General features: G+C 42.5%; 1 protein-coding gene across 6 annotated transcripts in view; it reads right to left on the bottom strand.

Annotated features, from left to right (window-relative positions):
• The window catches only part of SYNE3 (spectrin repeat containing nuclear envelope family member 3), an 83,480-nt gene that overhangs the window by 34,424 nt on the left and 31,231 nt on the right, over positions 1-17,825 (bottom strand). For all 6 annotated transcript variants that reach the window (XM_074584097.1, XM_074584099.1, XM_074584095.1 and 3 more), the window contains 5 exons: positions 10,590-10,747; positions 7,511-7,683; positions 6,768-7,077; positions 1,586-1,747; positions 488-832 (listed from right to left, as the gene is read on the bottom strand). In XM_074584097.1, the coding sequence (XP_074440198.1) occupies positions 488-832; positions 1,586-1,747; positions 6,768-7,077; positions 7,511-7,683; positions 10,590-10,733 (1,134 nt within the window). In that variant the 5' untranslated portion in view covers positions 10,734-10,747. The remainder of the gene's footprint in view (positions 1-487; positions 833-1,585; positions 1,748-6,767; positions 7,078-7,510; positions 7,684-10,589; positions 10,748-17,825) is intronic.

Here is a 17,825-nt window from a genome sequence, read left to right as displayed (position 1 = left end):
GGGACTTCTTAGGAGTGAAGATGTGTTTGATGGTAGAGGACAACAGCTACCCATCTTACATGGATTAAGGATATAATATAAAAATGGTCTCACCAAATACCCCAGAAATACGTGTATTTGTATATATATGTGTGTGTGTGTGTATTTGTATATACAGCGAAGCATTATTTTTTTCTGCTTCTTTTTAAGTAGAACAAATTGTGGTGTTTGCTCTGTATTGTGCTCTTTTTTGCATACGGTCCCTTTGAACTCAAGACACAAACTCCAACACATCCTCCAATCCTGCTCCCTCTGTGCAGAGCGAGATACAGGTTAGACTCCATTGTTGCTATTCAGATTTTCCTCAGTCTGTTTCATACACACTCGTACTCTTTCCTTTTCACCTTTAACCAATGGGACAGGCACCTGTTGGATGTGACTATGTGTGTTCAATCTATGACTGCACTTGATCCTGCTGGTTTTAGGCATACGAAGGGTGACAACTTACATTGCATTTTCTCCACAGATTTACAAACTCATCTTCAGTCTTTTCCCCTTCCCCAGGCTCCAGGTAATTTTCTAGTCTCTGTAGATCTTTTCTCAAGTCCTGTACATCTGCTTCTAATTGCCTGGCTTGGGACTCATAGGCACTTTCTGACTCTTGGATCTTGAGCAATCTCTCCTCCTCCTCACTACTCAGCAGTTTCACCATCTCCAAGGCTTTTCTTAGCTCTTCGAGTTCATCCTTCATTCTCTCAGCTCCGAGTGGGGAAGTATTCTGAATCACCTCTGCACACTGAATTTCAAGGTGCTTCCATTTCTTTCCACCACTTCTAATGTTTTTGGCAATTTCCTGAAAAAAAGAAGTTAAATAAAAATTAGCTGCAGGAATGGGAAGCTGGGGGAACAGCTGAAAGCTGTAGGAAAAAAATACCGCCTCTCCTGGTTATACATATTTTGTTCTTCACTTCCTATTTCAAAGTACGTCCTTTTTCAAGTGATCAGAAGCCAGGGTTGGTCATCTGACTGCCTTCTGAGTAATACTAACTGCCATGTTTCTGAAAATATTGGCTCGATTTTCATAAATGCTTGTCAGCTGAGGTCCCTGACAAAGAAAACAGGAGCTGCAGGCACTAAGAAATACTAATAGTCAGATTTCTGAGAGATTTAAAATTAAACAGTTTAAGCAGTGGCACCAAAATATTGGACACCATTCTCAAGACTGGTATTTTTATCACCAGCTCTAAACTCTCAAAACCTGTAAGCCTTCAGGCTCTATTTGGATCGTGTTTACCAAATATCATTCATTTAAACGAGTTTAAAGGGCAAGATTCTCAAAGAAACACATAACTGTAGGAGATCAGGCTTTTAGAAAAACAAAACAGACCAGCCTGTGACTCCTGCCACAGTTGGGAGAACCAACTAATAGTTTTAGGACCTGATACAATTCTTCTCCTCTAGCCTATGTTACAATCATACAATCACCAACTTATTTTGTTTGTGTAATTCATTTCTCAAGTACGCTCTTGTGTGGTTTGAGAAACATATACAGGCATGAAGAACACACAAATCCTAGCTCCCGGTTAGAATTACATTGTTTAAGGACCTTCAGTGCCTTTAACTTGTCCTCTGCTGAAGACTTGGTTGCTTCTCCAATGCAGCAGTTTAATCTTTCTGTCACACTGTTCAGCCACAATTGAAACTGGTTGACGTTAGCGTTGTACTGTTCGTGTTCCTTGGTTATCTTTTCAAGCAGTTTCACTCTGCTCTGTAACAAGAAACATCAGAAGCCGTGAGGACAGTGCTTATCCGGCTCTTTTTCCTTTACACTAACCCAGAATTTATAAACAAGAGTCCCTTCCGTGAGCCCCGATAGCAGTTTTCCTCCACAGGCATTAACAGTTCACCTCAAGAAACAGGACACAAGATGGCATAAAGACTTGTCCCCGTCTGGGTCACGCTGTAGGCTCTCAGTGGCTAGTCTCTGAGGAGACAAACTGCAAGGTCCTCTCAGGTGAATTTCTAGCCTCCCCTTTCCAAAACTTAGAATCACAGAATAAAATCATAGAATCGTCTAGGTTGGAAGGGACCTTTAAGATCATCGAGTCCAACCACTAACCTGACACTGCCAAGTTACCACTAAACCACGTCCCTCAGCACCACGTCTACACATCTTTTAAATACCTCCAGGGATGGCGACTCAACCACTTCCCTGGGCAGCTTTTTCCAATGCTTGAGAACCCTTTCAGTGAAGAAATTTTTCCTAATATCCATCCTAAACCTCCCCTGGATGCAAATTTAAGCCTATGGGAAGTAGGCTTCATTTTCCAAGTTACATTTCCAAGTTTGTGCACTCTGTAACGAACAATCCCTGATCTACAAGGGCCTGTGCATCCTGAGTTGCTCCCCACCGATCCAGTCTGGCACCCCTCACAGGGCAGTTACTTTTTCTCTGGCTACCCTTGTTTGTCAGCTGTAGTTTAGACCTTGCTGTTGGAAATTTTACACAAATCACGAGGAATCCTGGTTTTGTTGTTTCAAATAAAATAATATCCAACCTAAGTATTATTTCCTACAAAATCAGAATGATATTTTTTCTTGCCCTTCACCAGTTGGCATGAAGAAAAACTAAGGTACGCTATAGCTACATTTGAAAAAAAATTGTTACTTGTGCAATCCATTTAGCACTTGCAGCCCCCTTGAAAGGCTTTGCTGTCGCAGACAACAGGCTGGCTTTCATTTTGCATAATACGGGACACATCCCGTGCCTCTGAGCTGAGCTCGATCCCAGCTGCCCTCCACAGACAGCAGGATGATCGCTGCAATGGTGGGCAGAGTTTTAAAGCCCCCTCTGCATTTCCCTTGTGTCTGTGAGGCTCTGGGCACGTCCTCACAGCCATCAACCTGCCTGAGGTAGCAGTGAGCCATCACTGTCCTGCCAGCAGAAGGGTGGCATGAGCATCAGTCACCATGGGATCTCCCGTATGATGTGGGGTGGTGGTCCCTGTGGGACTTTGCCCGTTACCTTTGGGACAGGTTGTGCCCACGGTGCAGTACAAAGCCACCACATTCTACATGGCACCACACCAGTCTGTTTTCCTCACTACCACTGCAATCTGTGCTGACTTGTGCAAATAAAGAGTGACTCCCCTGAAGTTAGTTGACTTGCTTTGGGACAAAAAAGGGACAGCAAAGGGACAACAGCCTCCCATGGAGGATGAAATGCTGCCCACTTATTAGGGCTATTATTTAATAGCACCACCTATGGAAACATGGGTTTGGATGAGACCAAAAAGTAGAATTGTGACTGCAGATTTCTGTGGCCAAGACGTATCCATCAGAACACCTCACTTGTTTGCTAAATCACCTTGCCTTGATTCTCAATCCACAGTGGTGCATACAGGTTAAATGATTCTCACCTTGACCTCAAGTTAGGGACTTGAAGAATGCAATCTTATAGCAGTGTAAATGGGCCAAACACTGAAGTGAAACAAGTCAGCCCAAGCTTATGGATTAGGTTTAGGCTAATTTGTTGCACTCACGGAAGCTCCAAAGGGAGCAAGTCAGAAAAACAAAGTGGAGTTATTATTAAACTCCAAAGTCTTCTGCTAATATATAGAGGGTTAAAAAGGAAGTCAAAATGACCCACCCCTGGCCAGGCTATTCAGCAAAAACAAAGGATCACACAGTCTGGATCCTCCTGCTGGTCTAAGAGGTCAAGGAAGAGATGCCATGGTTCTGGACAGGCTGCTTGCTGTCAAACAAAAGACTTACCAAGAGTGGGCTGAGCACTCCCTGCCCCGAGAGGTTAGGCAGGGAAACTTTATAATGATGGAAAATATAGTACCACTTGCCACTGTAAGGTTAGCTGTTTGAGGAACAGGATGCTGTTAAACTCCATCTGCACAGGCACTTGGTTAGTGCAAGGAGATATTAAGCAAGGACACGGCCTTGGAAAGAGTGAGAGCACCAAGAGGAAAGCAATGGGTTTGCCATTGGCTGCAGAGGAAGAGGTGTGTCCAGGCAGGATATGCCCAGCCCTGGGTATTCATGCAGGGTGGATGTAGGCATAGGAAACCCTCTCCCCGAACCTCCCCTTACGGTCAGCAAAGGCAAATAAACCTTCTCTGGAAGGCAATCTAGAGCACATAAAAGAAGTTCCTGCTTTAAATCCCACTGCAGCATCTCAAGTAGAGTCCAGAAAGCTCCTGTAGCCCTTCCTGGTGCTTTTAGTCTTAGCTTTAGCATCTGGGTGAGGGTTGGCATTATAAATAACTAGGCTTCAGTTAACAGAGACAACATGGTCTGAAATTCATTTGATGTGCTCAGACATATTTCATCTATTTGACTAAATAGCAACATGCCGTATTTTCTTACCATCTTCAGTCATCATTTATGCTAAAACGCAGAACCTCTCCATATTGTTATTTTACTAGTCAAGGGAAAGCACGTAGGAAATGGCTACCACATCTAAATATATCCCTGTCAATGTAATTAAAAGAAGATTATGTGCTTTTAAAATTTAGGAATGATAAGGACACATGTTAGCACTAAGAAAGAAAAAAAGAAATCCACCATTTGCTGATACCAAAGAAGCAATGTCACAAGCAGACCATTTAAGAAACGCTGTCCAAGAGCTTGCCTTTTGATAGAGCTGGACAACTGCACAGGATCTAAAAATGCTCTTCAAACACAAGTGTAACCTACAAACACCAGCGAGCCTCCTCTGGCAGGCAGCTCAGGCATTCAGCTGGCATCTGCAACTCAATTTAGCCTGGCCTCTTTTCATGCAAGGGGCCAGAGCAATTGCCTTACAACTCCTGCATCTCTTTCATTCATTCCTCCCTCCCGTTGGAAAAGGTGGCAGGGTTTCTCTAACTAGCGTTATACTTTCCAAGACAATTCCCAAGGTGCCTGTAACCTTGGCATTAGCTAATGAACTCTGCATTTACTTCGGCTGCAAAATCCAAGGTTTTTTGTTCCGTACCTCCTGAAAGAGGGAGTTCTTAGCTGGATTCTCTCACTCCATCCTTCTATGAAATGTGGTATTTGTAACCAATGCCAAAGAAAAGCTTTTTCTAGCATCTCAGTTGGCCGGAGACATAAAGACATATTTTATCTAAGTACTATGAGCCACTTCCTGATCTCATTTACAGCAGCATGTATCCAACTCAGTTAGAGAAATTGCACTACGTAAAACCAGTCTCAGAGAGGTCACATTCTGGCTTTGAGTATTCAAATTACTTGTTTGAAAGAACTGCCTTATTAAAAAAGCTAATGACTGTCTCCTGCTTCAAAACCAAAGACTAATCTTGGTTAGAAGGGAGTGAATGAAAATTTTAAACGGCAATCTAGATAGACAACACCTGAATTCCCAGGAACCTTTATTTGTAAATCCAGTTGCCTTGTAATGAAGAGATCTACCTTTAAAAATAAATAATCAACGTTAAGGCGCAAGTCTGTTGGTGGCTTTACAGCCTCTCTGCAGCAGCTGCAGTTACAGAATTTCCAAATATGCTCTGTTTTTTGGAGAGACTTACAGCAGCAGTTTTATCTTTATGGTTAAAAAATACCTGAATTTCATGCTCATGAAAGGTGCCGGCTTGGCAGTTTTTTCATTGTTTTGGGCTTTGGGGTGTTTTTTTAAAAAAAATAGAAGAAGTATCTGTAGAGCAAGCAGAGCAATAGCATGAGCATCCCAATGTTGTTGTTCTTCCAGTGTGATCTGAAGTTAACTTTGTACGACAGCACCCGGGGGCAAGAAAGAGCATACATCACTGTCGGGCTCCAGTTCTGGGCTGAGATGTAGGTGTGGGAACAAACAGAAGGCAACATTATGACAGAAGCAGACAGCAGAGCCAATGTAATGAAAATTATTTGTATTTGCACCAGGTAATTCCAGCCTATAGAATTCCTGGAAGCCACTGTGAGACAAAGAGTAGATTTTAATCTCTATATGTTTGTGATAGATGTGCATATATATATTTCAAATATCCCTTTGAGTATTTCTGTTGATATAGGCTAGGAAGAAACTGAATTCTTTTGCCCACCTATGGATGTCTGCTCCTCAGCCATGTCACATAGTCCAATCCTGTCTTGACCTGAGGTTTAGAAGTGGAAAGTATGAGCCTTATCTGAAATCTTTACCCAGGAACAGGGTAAACGAAATCCCCGGCACTGAGAGATGAACTAGGAAGTCTTACACCAACCTCTCTAACAACTGTTCAAGCTGGAAGATTAGCATCAGGCAAGAACTAGTATCTAAGTGCAGTGAAAGTCTTTCAGATACTGGAACCTGCTGGTTAAGCTCAGTGTTGGGCCACAGCTGACTCCCACCTCTGTGTTTCCCAGTTCTGCAGGCAGGGACTGCAGCTCTGGATCTGGACTAATCACAGCCCAACAAGGGTGCACGCATGTAGTATTCTCTGGCTCTGGGAATGGGTGCTTTGGATCTGGTTATACAAGTATCACTAATGTGCTGAAAGATCAGGAACAATTCAAACCTTGTACAGAGATGACCTAAACCAATATTCACTGGGTCACAGTAAGCAGCTTGCAGTTATTTTACAACAACATACTATAAAGCGCAGTGTAAGAGCATCCCAATTAACAGCTTATTTTGGGACATAACGACTATTGCAGACAGCCCACTGACTGAAAGAATGGAGATCCTCGGCTGTGCTTCCTTTTGCAGTCCTACCAGGGAAGCCCCATCACTCAAGAAGCAGACAGCAAACAGCACTGTATATTGGTGAAATCTGAACACCTCCCACTCTTTATACATGTACCTGAGCTTCTTCCCTGATTCCTTCATATTCCATCCTCATTTTCTTCTGAACATCCTCATCAACGCTGGGGTCACCTATCCTGCTGAACAAGGAATCAGCTTCCTCCAGGAGCCTTTCCAACAGGATTGATTGATTTAAGACATCATTCAGCAGAACCTGAGCATGGCTCAGCTGCCACTGCTTCTCCTTTAAGCCAAGCTGCAACTCAATGTCAGGCTCCAAGGTCACTCTCATGTGGTGAATCCATGCGTGAAACTCATCTTGAGCTTTCAGGTACTCACTCCAGTGCAGCCAGACCCACTCAATACGGCTGTTGAGGAGAGCAAGAGAGATGAGTTAGATAAAATTATGATGGGAGCAGTTGAGACTGGAAAGCTCAAAAGGCCTTCAACACAAAGGACAAGGTTCTCAGCAATTTTAAGCTGCTCTGACTTCAGCTGGTCCAGATTCACTTCCCACATCCTCCCTGCTCTGGGGAGGAAATATCCTGTACCCTGTGCCTGGACAAACTCATCATTCAAGACCATTAAGCCGGCTGGCTGTGAAGGCAGACAACATTGAGGTCCCACGGGCCCTCTTTCCCCGCACAGTCCTCCCCATGCTCATGGCACTGGGATTAGCAGTGATTGCCATCTACAACCCACGCAGCAGAGAAAGGCAAAAAGCACTTTATGAAAGCACAGGATGGGACAACTGCCTCAACACACCAAATAGCACTCTTGTGCAGGGTACCTTTGTCTTACCTGTGACAGTGAGTAATGTATATGGCTGTCTCTTCCCACAAGGCTTTAATGTCTTTCAGTTTAGATAGTACCTCATGCTTCTTATCCTCACCGATGCTACGAAGAGCAGCATCTGCCTTCACAAGAATCAAGTCCATTTTCAAGTTGCCTTCTGGTTCCAGCGCACGTATTTCCTATGAGGAAAACAAATGAGACTGAAAGCATGAAAAGAAAGCAAGCATAATTGTTGCCATTTAAACTTTGTTTTTACCCAGAAATCATGAAGTGCCTGCTGCAAAGCTTCTCCTGAATAGAAAATATGAACTTCTCTTCAGATTTGTTTATTGTTAAACATCCTAAAGGACTGAATTGCATTGAAAACCATGTAGCAATTGAAAAATATTTCAAGTTAGCTACAAAACCCACATCGTCTTCTATCAAATATCAGTGGCTGCGTTTCAATTGTGGTTATAAAGTTACAGTACTATGTTGACGCATGCCAGTTGTTCTCCCCGACTTGCCAAAGCGCGTAGAAGCAATCTCCACAGGGTACACTGCAACATCTCAGTTTTAAGCTCTACTATAAGAAATCATGAAAGATATTAAAAAGGCTTTCTATTGCAAATAAAAGTTGGCTCAGAATACAAGCCAAGAGAAATTACCTGGTGGAATTTCTGCCTGCTACCAACTTTTGCTTTGACTGTAAACTGCTAAGCTATGAACTGGTGAAAACGTGTATTGTGCACCAACTGGAATGCCAGTGACTGAAAGTTAAGCCATACAATTTTAAGGAGATTCTCTTCCTCCACCCAGGGATGAAAACCAGCACAACTTCTGTAAAATGTAACAGATTAATTATGTCCTGATTTGCATGTCAGCTTTCAGCATTACTTTATCCATATTTCTGACACCATCAGTTTTCTTGCTGTTCTACAAACTCCTAGCAAACTGCTCTCAAGTTTGAAGAAAAAGGCTTCTGAGAGGTTCAAAATCAGCTTTTGGAAAGATTAGGCCCATGGGATTTGTTCAAAAAAATCACGCCAGTTATTGCAAAGGCGAGACCAAATCACAGGCCTTTGGATTTCCAGTCTCATGTTCTGAGAAAAGACTGCTCTTTTGGCATGTACACAGCATATCTGCATGTGACGTCCAAACAGGCATTTGGACAAACTATCTACTCTGAAAAGTGTGATTAAAAGAATCCATGAAAGCAGGGGAAAGGGTAGGGCAGAGAAAGAAAATAGAAATCCATAGCTATTACCCAACAGGAAAAATTTAAGAGAAAAGTTGTATTCTAAGCCTGACATTTTTCCAGCAAGTGAAAGCAAACAACACCTGGAGAGAAAGCAGTGGCTGTACAGGCACTTTTTTCTTTTTCAAATCCATTTTTTAAATGATTGCTATCTTTGGCTGGCATTTTCATTAACAAATTAACAGAAAATAAACCACAGGAAGGAAGCATGAAAAAAAAAAAAAGGCAAGCCAGATGTAAAAAAGGAACTGAAAAACGATGACTGGATTTGAAAACAGCCAATAGGTGATGCAGTGAGCACATCACAAGGAGACGTGAGCTGGACAGGGAAGCCAGGCCCAGAAAGGAGGCAGGATGAGGGAGCAGGAGGTGGATAAGGTACATACAGGAAGAGAGAACAGACACTTGTTATTCTTTAGAATGATGACTTTCCAAAGTCTGAATTAAAAAAATCTTCTAACATGATTTTTTGCATGTTATAGACTCTTCCAAAGCCCACAGAAGTCAACAGGCTTCAGTTCAGGCCATATTAAATCACCGCAAACCTCTAACCCTTACATCTTGTTAGCTCTGCCATGAACGCACACCCTTTGCCAAACTAGCACTCTCCCTACTCAAGCTCCTGTGTTTCTCACTTTTTTTTTTTTTGAGACTGTACATATCATAGTTTCCCAGACAAAAGGAAAGAGCGAAAATAATTTAAAGGCAAAAATAAATCTAGAGACCAAGAGGAAATACTTCAGATTTTCATGACTGACATGCAAGTCTGGCCACCATCCATCGCTCCACGAACAGTCTCTATATTATGCCAGAGGCAAGATCCATCCTGCAGTGAGCCACAGTTAAGGAAAAAGGCTGAAGATATTGCTGTGCCATCATGTATACTACCTCGTCCTCCGTGTAAGCGTGCAATATTTTTTTGGAGTTGTTAGACTTCAGAAAAGGCAGTTCAAACATGAGTAGACACACAAAATGAAAGACTTTTGGGTAAATAATGATGGGAAAGGTTTGGCCAATTAATTTAAAGAACAGACTAGTTGGAATTAAAGGTAATACAAGTATAAAAATAGTTTCAATGTTAATCATAGAAATATCACCGCTCCTTCTAATCAGGAATGGTAGAGATGGGACAAACAGGAGTGTTTCATTCTCTGATATTTCAAGAACATGATAACATCTAATGAAACTGAAGTTAATGAATGTGAAATCACAGTAAGAAAGCAGGCACAATCTGCAACGGGATCTCTGTGAGAAGAGTTACACAAGAGATTAAGTAAGACCAGAAAAAAAATGAAAACATTTACCTTTTCATTAGACAGATTATAAAGGAGAGCTGTAAACCGTTTTATCATCAAGGTTTATGGAAAAGGACAAGGGGATTACCCTAGGACAGCCCATTACTAGGACACTGCAATCTTTCTCTATCAGGAATAGAACACTAACATGATCTGATTCTCTTGTACTGTACGCTGGACTTCTGCACATCTGCACGTCACTATCTGGTACTTGCAAGCAGCGACTCAATTGTTTCAGGTTTGAGCATGCTCATAAGAGAGTATAAACATGTCAACCTGCCAAACCTGCTGCTAGTCTTCCAAATCAATCTGAAAAACTTGGAAGCCTGGGATATCAAATTGCTATCCTCTTTTTCTACGTCTGTAAACATACCACAGATGGAAAAATTAGAAAAAATACTGATAGCAATCCATCCACACAGGACAAATATTCCAGCAAGAAGGGGCAGCTGACACATTCCTAATGGAAAACTCCAGAGCTCACAGCAATAACTGCTGTAACAATGGCTGCAGTGACAGACACCTCTGAACCGCTACATCACTCCTCCCTTACCTCAGTCTCTCTCAGTCTGGCTTCTAGGGCAGATCGAGGTCCATTGGTGTTGTCATTGATCCTCAGTCTCTCTTGGATGGCCTTCATCCAGGCTTCTGCATTCTCCACGCTACTGTCAAATTCATCCTGTAGCTTCTGAGTCATTGCATTCCAAGAAGCTGAAAGGATAAGAAATGGGAAAGTAAGTAGGTTTTGGTTAAGACCTGAACAGGAATGCATTCAAGGCAAACTAAGGGAACAATGGAGAAAAGCTAATGATGTTGTGGCTTTCCTTTTTAGTGATAATACCAAAAAATGTAGCAGTATCACAATTCAGTTGAGCAGAGAGAGCACATTCACACTGCATCTTTCCCCAGATGAAAACATACCAGGAAACAAAAAGAAGGTGGGGAACTGTGGGAGGCTCCATTACAGTAAAGAGATTTAATTCAAAGCTTTCAAATGAGATTAATCTGGTGTTTGTGGTGTATTCCAGATTGACTACAGCAATCACAAACACGTTCTGTCTCTTCCCAGAGCCTAGTCAGTACAAAACTCTCCCTGTGCCTTTCCAGGCTCACGTACTGAGTATCTGACACCAGACTAGCAGAGCACTTCAGCATGTGCTTAACTTAGAGGTACAGAAACCGTTTAGAGCTTGTGAGATCAGATGCTTAGGCCCTCAGTTAACTTGCAGTGAGTTCTGCACATGCAGTGAGACTGGAATCTACAGAGAATGGGAACTGGCCAGCAACAGCCAAGACAAACCACTCACAAGCCATCACATGGGAATATCAACACTGATGGATTTCTTCTTTTGCCACCTCTTCTATTACATACCAGGCTCCAAGCTTTCCATTTTCCCCTTCCCTCTCTCCTGTTGCCCCTTCCCAATCAGCAGGAGGGTATGATGGTTGGTTGCTCTGTTGATTTGCTCTTGTGTCTCCTCTGTTTAGATGTAAGCTCTCTGCTGCCCAGATGGCCTCCTTTGTGCCCGTACAATAGAGAACAGCCATCCTACGCCCACCCTTAGGCACTGCTTACTAAAACTTGACTAATAAGGATGAATCATAACAAAGCCCCCTGTAGGTCAGCTCCACTGCAGTGAGCAGCCATTGACATTAAATGGTTTTGGATCACATCCTACAACTACTGCCGGCCAAGCTGTCAGAGTCTCCTGTAAATTAAAATACTTTTCCTCTTTGTTACTCATCACTGAAATATTTTTGCAGCACAAAGTTTGAGGCTTAATTACTGGACCCAAGTTTGTTGCACAGAATTCAGTTCCACGGCAGCCCCCTCAGTTTCCATGGGACGATTCATGTGGAAGAAAGTGCTCAGTGTGAGAGGCAGAGCATGGCTCTTGGCGAAGCTGGACCAGTGCTGTTTTGTAAGCACTTTACTCTCAGCAGCTTAGTCTTTACAAGGGAGAGCCATCCTTCCCCTGCCCACTGGCAGAAAGCTTCCCACCATCCTGCTGATGTTCCTGTTCGTGAGGTAAATGGATTCATGCAATATTAGATGTCCTCCCTTGCAGCTCCCAGTGCGTTTTCTTCCGCATCAGACCAGACAAACAAGACATTGATGTTCACAACACTGATGTCTGGCAACAGAAACAGTCTAAATTGTTGCTTTCCAGCCTTCAGCAGGTTTTATGCTCAACAGGTCCCAGCACAGAGCGAGAGCTGCGGCTACAGAGCAGCTACTGCACTACCCACAGGGATTACTGGAGCAGAGGACAGGTCAGACCTCCAAGTGCAGACAAGCAAAGCTGCATTTGCATGGAAGAGGGAATTCCTCCCTAAGTGAGAGATGTCAGATGGGGCAGGATCCAGAGTTAGAGGGCACTTTTAAAAAGTGTGACCTCACCTTGGAAAGATTAAAGAATAAACCAGGATGTACCGGATTTAGCAAGGGTGGTGCGGCACGGGGCAGCTACTCCCTCTCTCAAATATAAAAAAATATGACAGAATATATAATTAAAGCTAAAATCATTGACCAACATCACAAGCATCCTAAGGATAAAGCCAGCTAAAGGAGTAACATTATTCTCAGTGGATTGCTAGACAGCTGTGTCCTTTTCCAATTACGACTGGTCCAGAACTGACATTTCTGAACTATAATAATCCAGCCCTCAGAAAACAGCACTCATGTCGGCAGCTGACTGATCAACGTGTTTTCACATTAACATTTCTCATTATATCTGGCAGCTGCAGAGGGACTGTCTCCTAGAACTTTCCTTGTTACATACATACATTTCTAGGCAAATAGTTTCTGAATGCACAAGTGTAAACTGTAGTGATTCCAATTACACTATTGTGAAACAAAAACTCACGGTACATTTGCTGGATAAACTCTGATGAGAAGTGGCATTCACTCCCTAGGAGAGGTTTCTGTTCTGGCACATCCATATCATATTTAAAACTTACTTGAGAACTCCAGTCATGGAGTAGCCAATACAGAACATTACGTGATCCTAGTCCTATTTCTTACAAAAAGTAGAGGGCAATCAAACATGGTTAACAAGCAGTGGAAAACCTACTGTCATCTAACATGAAGGAAACCTCACTCACACTCTGCCCTCACGCTGCTCTCCTCTAAGCACAAGGACTTTCTGTCCAAAACACACAGATACACAGACCTCCATGCCACATACAGGTGTTCCAACTAAGCAACTAACACAGGAAGCCATGAAAAAATGTTATTTCAATATTAAGATCACCAGTTTGCAAGGGAAGAGAAAGACTTTGCTACTCCAACTGCCTGCATAACATCATTGACTGACTTTGACCAAGTAATTCCTATACCTAGCACCATAAAGATGATGAAGTTTAGCACAAATAGAATAGTTTGGGTTGGAAGGGACATTTAAAGGTCATCTAATCCAACACCCCTGCAATAAGCAGGGACACCTTCAACCAGATCAGGTTCCAGGGATGGGGCATCTCCTACCCCTCTGGGCAACCTGGGCCAGTGTCTCACCACGCTCAGTGTAAAAAATTTCATCCTTATTTCTAGTTCAAATCTTTAGTTTAAAACCATTACGCTTTGTCCTATCGCAACAGGCCCTGCTAAAAAGTCTGCAAGGAAAAAGTGTGTTTTCTGACCTATTGTCTGCTTGGGAGGAAGAACAGCCATTGACTATCTGAAATTTGGCAAGATCTGTAATTTCTTTGCAAACACTCCTAAAGCTGGGATAAATGATCACTGGATAAGTGTAAATGAATCAACGGTATTTACCCCATTTCTGCTGCATCACTGGGACTAAATGATTGAGCAATACTTCTGGACATGAAACACAGGGCTCTGATCAGTACAAGAAATACCAAAGAGACACAGTAGCTCCTGAAACAGACCTGAGCTGCTCAGCTGTGCAAATCCAGCATTCACAGACCAACCTCCAGCAGACAATCAGGGCCACCTGTACTGTGGTGTGACAGCCCTCCGTCCCAGGCCACAGACTCAGTCACCAGGACCTACTGTGCCAGGGAAAGCCTCCACTTAATCACAGGTGTGATCCTCTGAGCAATTTGTGCAGAATTATTTTTATCATAGTCATTTTCAAATGCATGTAGCTGTTCAAAACAGCTTTTCATGCTTTTCGTGTCTTTCAATTTTAATCTCACTTGAATTGGTGTATTAATTCATACCGTGGAAGGCGTATTTATACTGCAGAAAGCATTTAGCATCTCTATACATATGTTACTAAATAAGGGTAATAACTATGCAGAAGAATTTCTGGCATAGAAAATGAGATGCTGAGTATAACCAAGTTTTATTTGTCCAAATGCAATAACATAGTAGAGGTAAGGAAGGAGCATATTTCAGGGTGCTGTGCATAAATGACCCAAGACAGCTCCTGCAGCATGTCCAAAGGTTATAAAAAGCATGTTTCAGGAACAGGAAAATATAAGACACAGATTAGCTCCAGAATCGTTTAGCTGAACCTCTCCCACAATAGTATCCTTCCTACCTTCTCTGAATCACCATCCACAGCCTCAAAAACACTGGTTGGCAGTATCTGGGCAGGCACATGTGTTTCAGTACCACAGAGGGCATGATGCCACAGCCCTTGCCCAGTTGCTCTGCCAGATCCAGGGCTTGTACTGGGCTGCCTGCGGCTGGGTTACCATGTGTGGGAAATCTGCACCTTTGTAAGAGGGGAAGATGAACTCCTGCGGCAACACACACCTGTCTCAAGTCAGCATCACTCCTTTCCCCCTCACTCATCCCAGCTCAAAACCATTTAGTGAGGAGGGAAGCCAGAGGACTGTGACCCAAACTCCCTGAGGGAAGGGGCAGCTGACAGGGCGCTGGGGGCATGCACACTGTCTCCCTAGCTTGCCCATGGGCTGAATACCCCAACGTAAACTAATGAGATCCAAAGCAACAGCAAGCTGGGTTTTGCTTATAAAATCTGCTCAGCTCCTCAGCTGTGCCCTGTTTGTGTCGGGGTGGGCTGCAGAGAAGAGATACAGAGACAGCCTTGCATCAGCTGTGGTCTTGGAGCCGTCTTGCTGTGAAAGAGCAGATAAATTAATTAGCTAACTGCTCTGCATTATAGCTCTTGGAGCCATTACACAGTAGCAGTGCTGTGAGGGACGTGGAGATGCCTGGGTCTCCACAGCAGACCCTGACACGGTGAAAGGCACAGGTCACCTCCATGTGATCCACCCAGCACTCCTGGGGCCAAATTTCTCTGAGCACTTCTTCCTTAAGTACAGCAGTCTTTCTAGTGCAACTAATAACTCCCCTTAGACCATTGCAAGATTGACTTATTAAATATTTGTAATGCACTACCAAGAACTTTTAAAGTTATTTTGCAAGTGCAGTGTCTTTTTGTTAGGATTATCCTATTGTTTTGCAATGTTTCCTAATGTACTATTTCCTCTCTGCCAAGTTATCCTGCCTTTTTTTTTTTGTTTTAAGAAAAAATACCTTCTTAAAATGTTTCTCACAACCACTCCCATTTTACACATTCTTTTAAACACTACATTTATAGAACACAGGCTTTTAAATGGTTTCAATATGTCTTGGATTCCCATATTCATATACTACTTGACTAGTTTCCAGAACCCAGTTCTTACAAAAATAAAAGTACAAAAATGCTCCAGGAAATTCATATCATTCATCATTTGGGAGCCCATTTTCCAATTATTGAAATACTTCAAACTTTTCATAACCCTTTCCATTTGGTTCTGGGATTGAATGTGGAAAAAAAAAGATTTTAAAAAAAAACACTGGACTGTGTCAAATTTTATACAAATGCATGAGTGTGGAAGCAATTTTGGTTCTGGGAATTGTATCTGGGATAATTTAATAACTTTTCAGCTTCCCTGGATATTGCAAAGAGAGCTTTGAGAAGGAGCAGAGCTGGGAGCTCTGACCCGTCTGCTTCAGACTGCAGCAGAGGGTCGGTCGTTGGCACAGATCATAGAGCGGATAAAGCTGAATATTCTTGCTCTACTCCAGGAGGAGCACTTGTGAATCACGTTACTAGTAGCTGATGCTTTACAAGCCGAGGGACTGAGAGCCTCCAGGGAAGCCACACACACGTAGAGCGGAGTTAAACTGCCCGAGTAGGTGCAGAAGCCCTCAAGGTTTCAAATGAAAGGTGTAGTTGTTTCCAGCATAATCTTTTAGAGGCTCAAAATGTTAATCCTATCACTTTGGCCATCTTCCAACACAGCCTCTTCCTGTGTTATTTGCAGTCAATGTTTATGACAGTCAGAGATTGTTTGCCCTAATTAATGAGCTAGAGAATAAATATTTTTTTTTTAATAAACACATCCATATCCTAGTTACAAGCATCCCCTTCAACCAAGGAATGCTAACATCATGGGTACATATAGCACTCATGCATATCATAATCATTTTTTTTCCCCTTACAGAACAAACAATTCATAGGAAGCCTATGACTAATGCAAGACATTCTGCCAGAACATGATCACACATGACAATTTTCTATCTATTTGATACAAAAAAAGTGAGAAGTAGAGATGTGTTCTGCACAGGCTAACTCTCAACATTTGTTTAAAGATTAACTTCAGACTTTAGCATGAGCCAGTGCAAATGCGATGTTTTTGCTTTCTAAGACTGCTGTGAAAAATATATAATTCCCAGGTCTAAAAAGTACATTTCCTTAAAAAAGGGATTTAAATTTTAAAATAGTTCTTTATCTGAATGGAAACTTCATATGCAAGTAAGGCAGAGTTGGGTTATCTTCCCTTTTAATATCAGGAATGACAATCAGTAGATCTGACCGCAGCATTTTTATTTTTTATATTTCAATCTTCAACTCATTTGGAAGTAGAAAGTATAGGTGAGGACTCTTAATTACAGATCTCTCCTCACTCCATACATTCCACGCACACACACTTCCACATTTCCAGGTCACTGTAGGAGACAGACTTGTCTACCATGATTCAATTAGATAAGCAAAGTGCACGTTTTAGTACTGGTCTAGAATTCCTTTTAACCACCATGCAGACAGAGTATCTATATTAGATATCTGTCTGGTTTAGATTTGCTCTTCTGTCCCCACGTTACTGAGGTATTAAACAACCTTTAGAGCATTTATTCACTCAGCTCCGCCCCCCCCAGGAAGTAAAGCTATCTCTATCCTCTTTCTAGGTAACACCTCAGGTTCAAAGGCACTTTGTTTCTTGCCTCTAGGCATTAATGAAATACTTGAAAGGACAAGAACAAAATTGGTAATTCAGTTAATAAACACTGCAGAGTGATTTTCAAGCTCTTCTAATACATACCCCTTTTCAAGTGTCTCTACAGAGATGCAGATCTCTGTTTAGTGACTTTAAACTTAATGACAGGAGGCTTCCCTTTCCTAGTTATCATTCACAGACTTTTTAGTCTGGGAAATCACAGGTTAAACACCTCTGCTGTACAACTTCAGCAGAGATTCTTCACATCCAGGGAATCTGCTTCAGAAATTGCCCCTGAAAGGTACCTGCGGGCTTACCAGCAATCTACACCTCGTGAACTTGTCCCAGCTGCTAAAGTAGGCTGGGTTTCAGCTTTGCTTAGCTCCCTGAGAGTTCTACCATCAATCAGCCAACAAGAAAGCACTGCAAGCCAACAGTATTAGTCTCACAGTCTCTGGAGGCCAGAATTTATGTATTCAATTATCTCCAGCTTGTCCTCCACAGACTGTATGATCCCTCAGCACTGGGTGCCGGTCACAGCGCTGATATACTGGCTAATAAACCTCTGTGGTATCTGCCTCTTGGCTAGAGATCA

This window comes from Larus michahellis, chromosome 4 (genome assembly GCF_964199755.1).
Source record: "Larus michahellis chromosome 4, bLarMic1.1, whole genome shotgun sequence".
In the NCBI taxonomy this organism is placed as follows: Eukaryota; Metazoa; Chordata; class Aves; order Charadriiformes; family Laridae; genus Larus; species Larus michahellis.
This window is presented reverse-complemented; position numbering and strand designations above follow the sequence as displayed.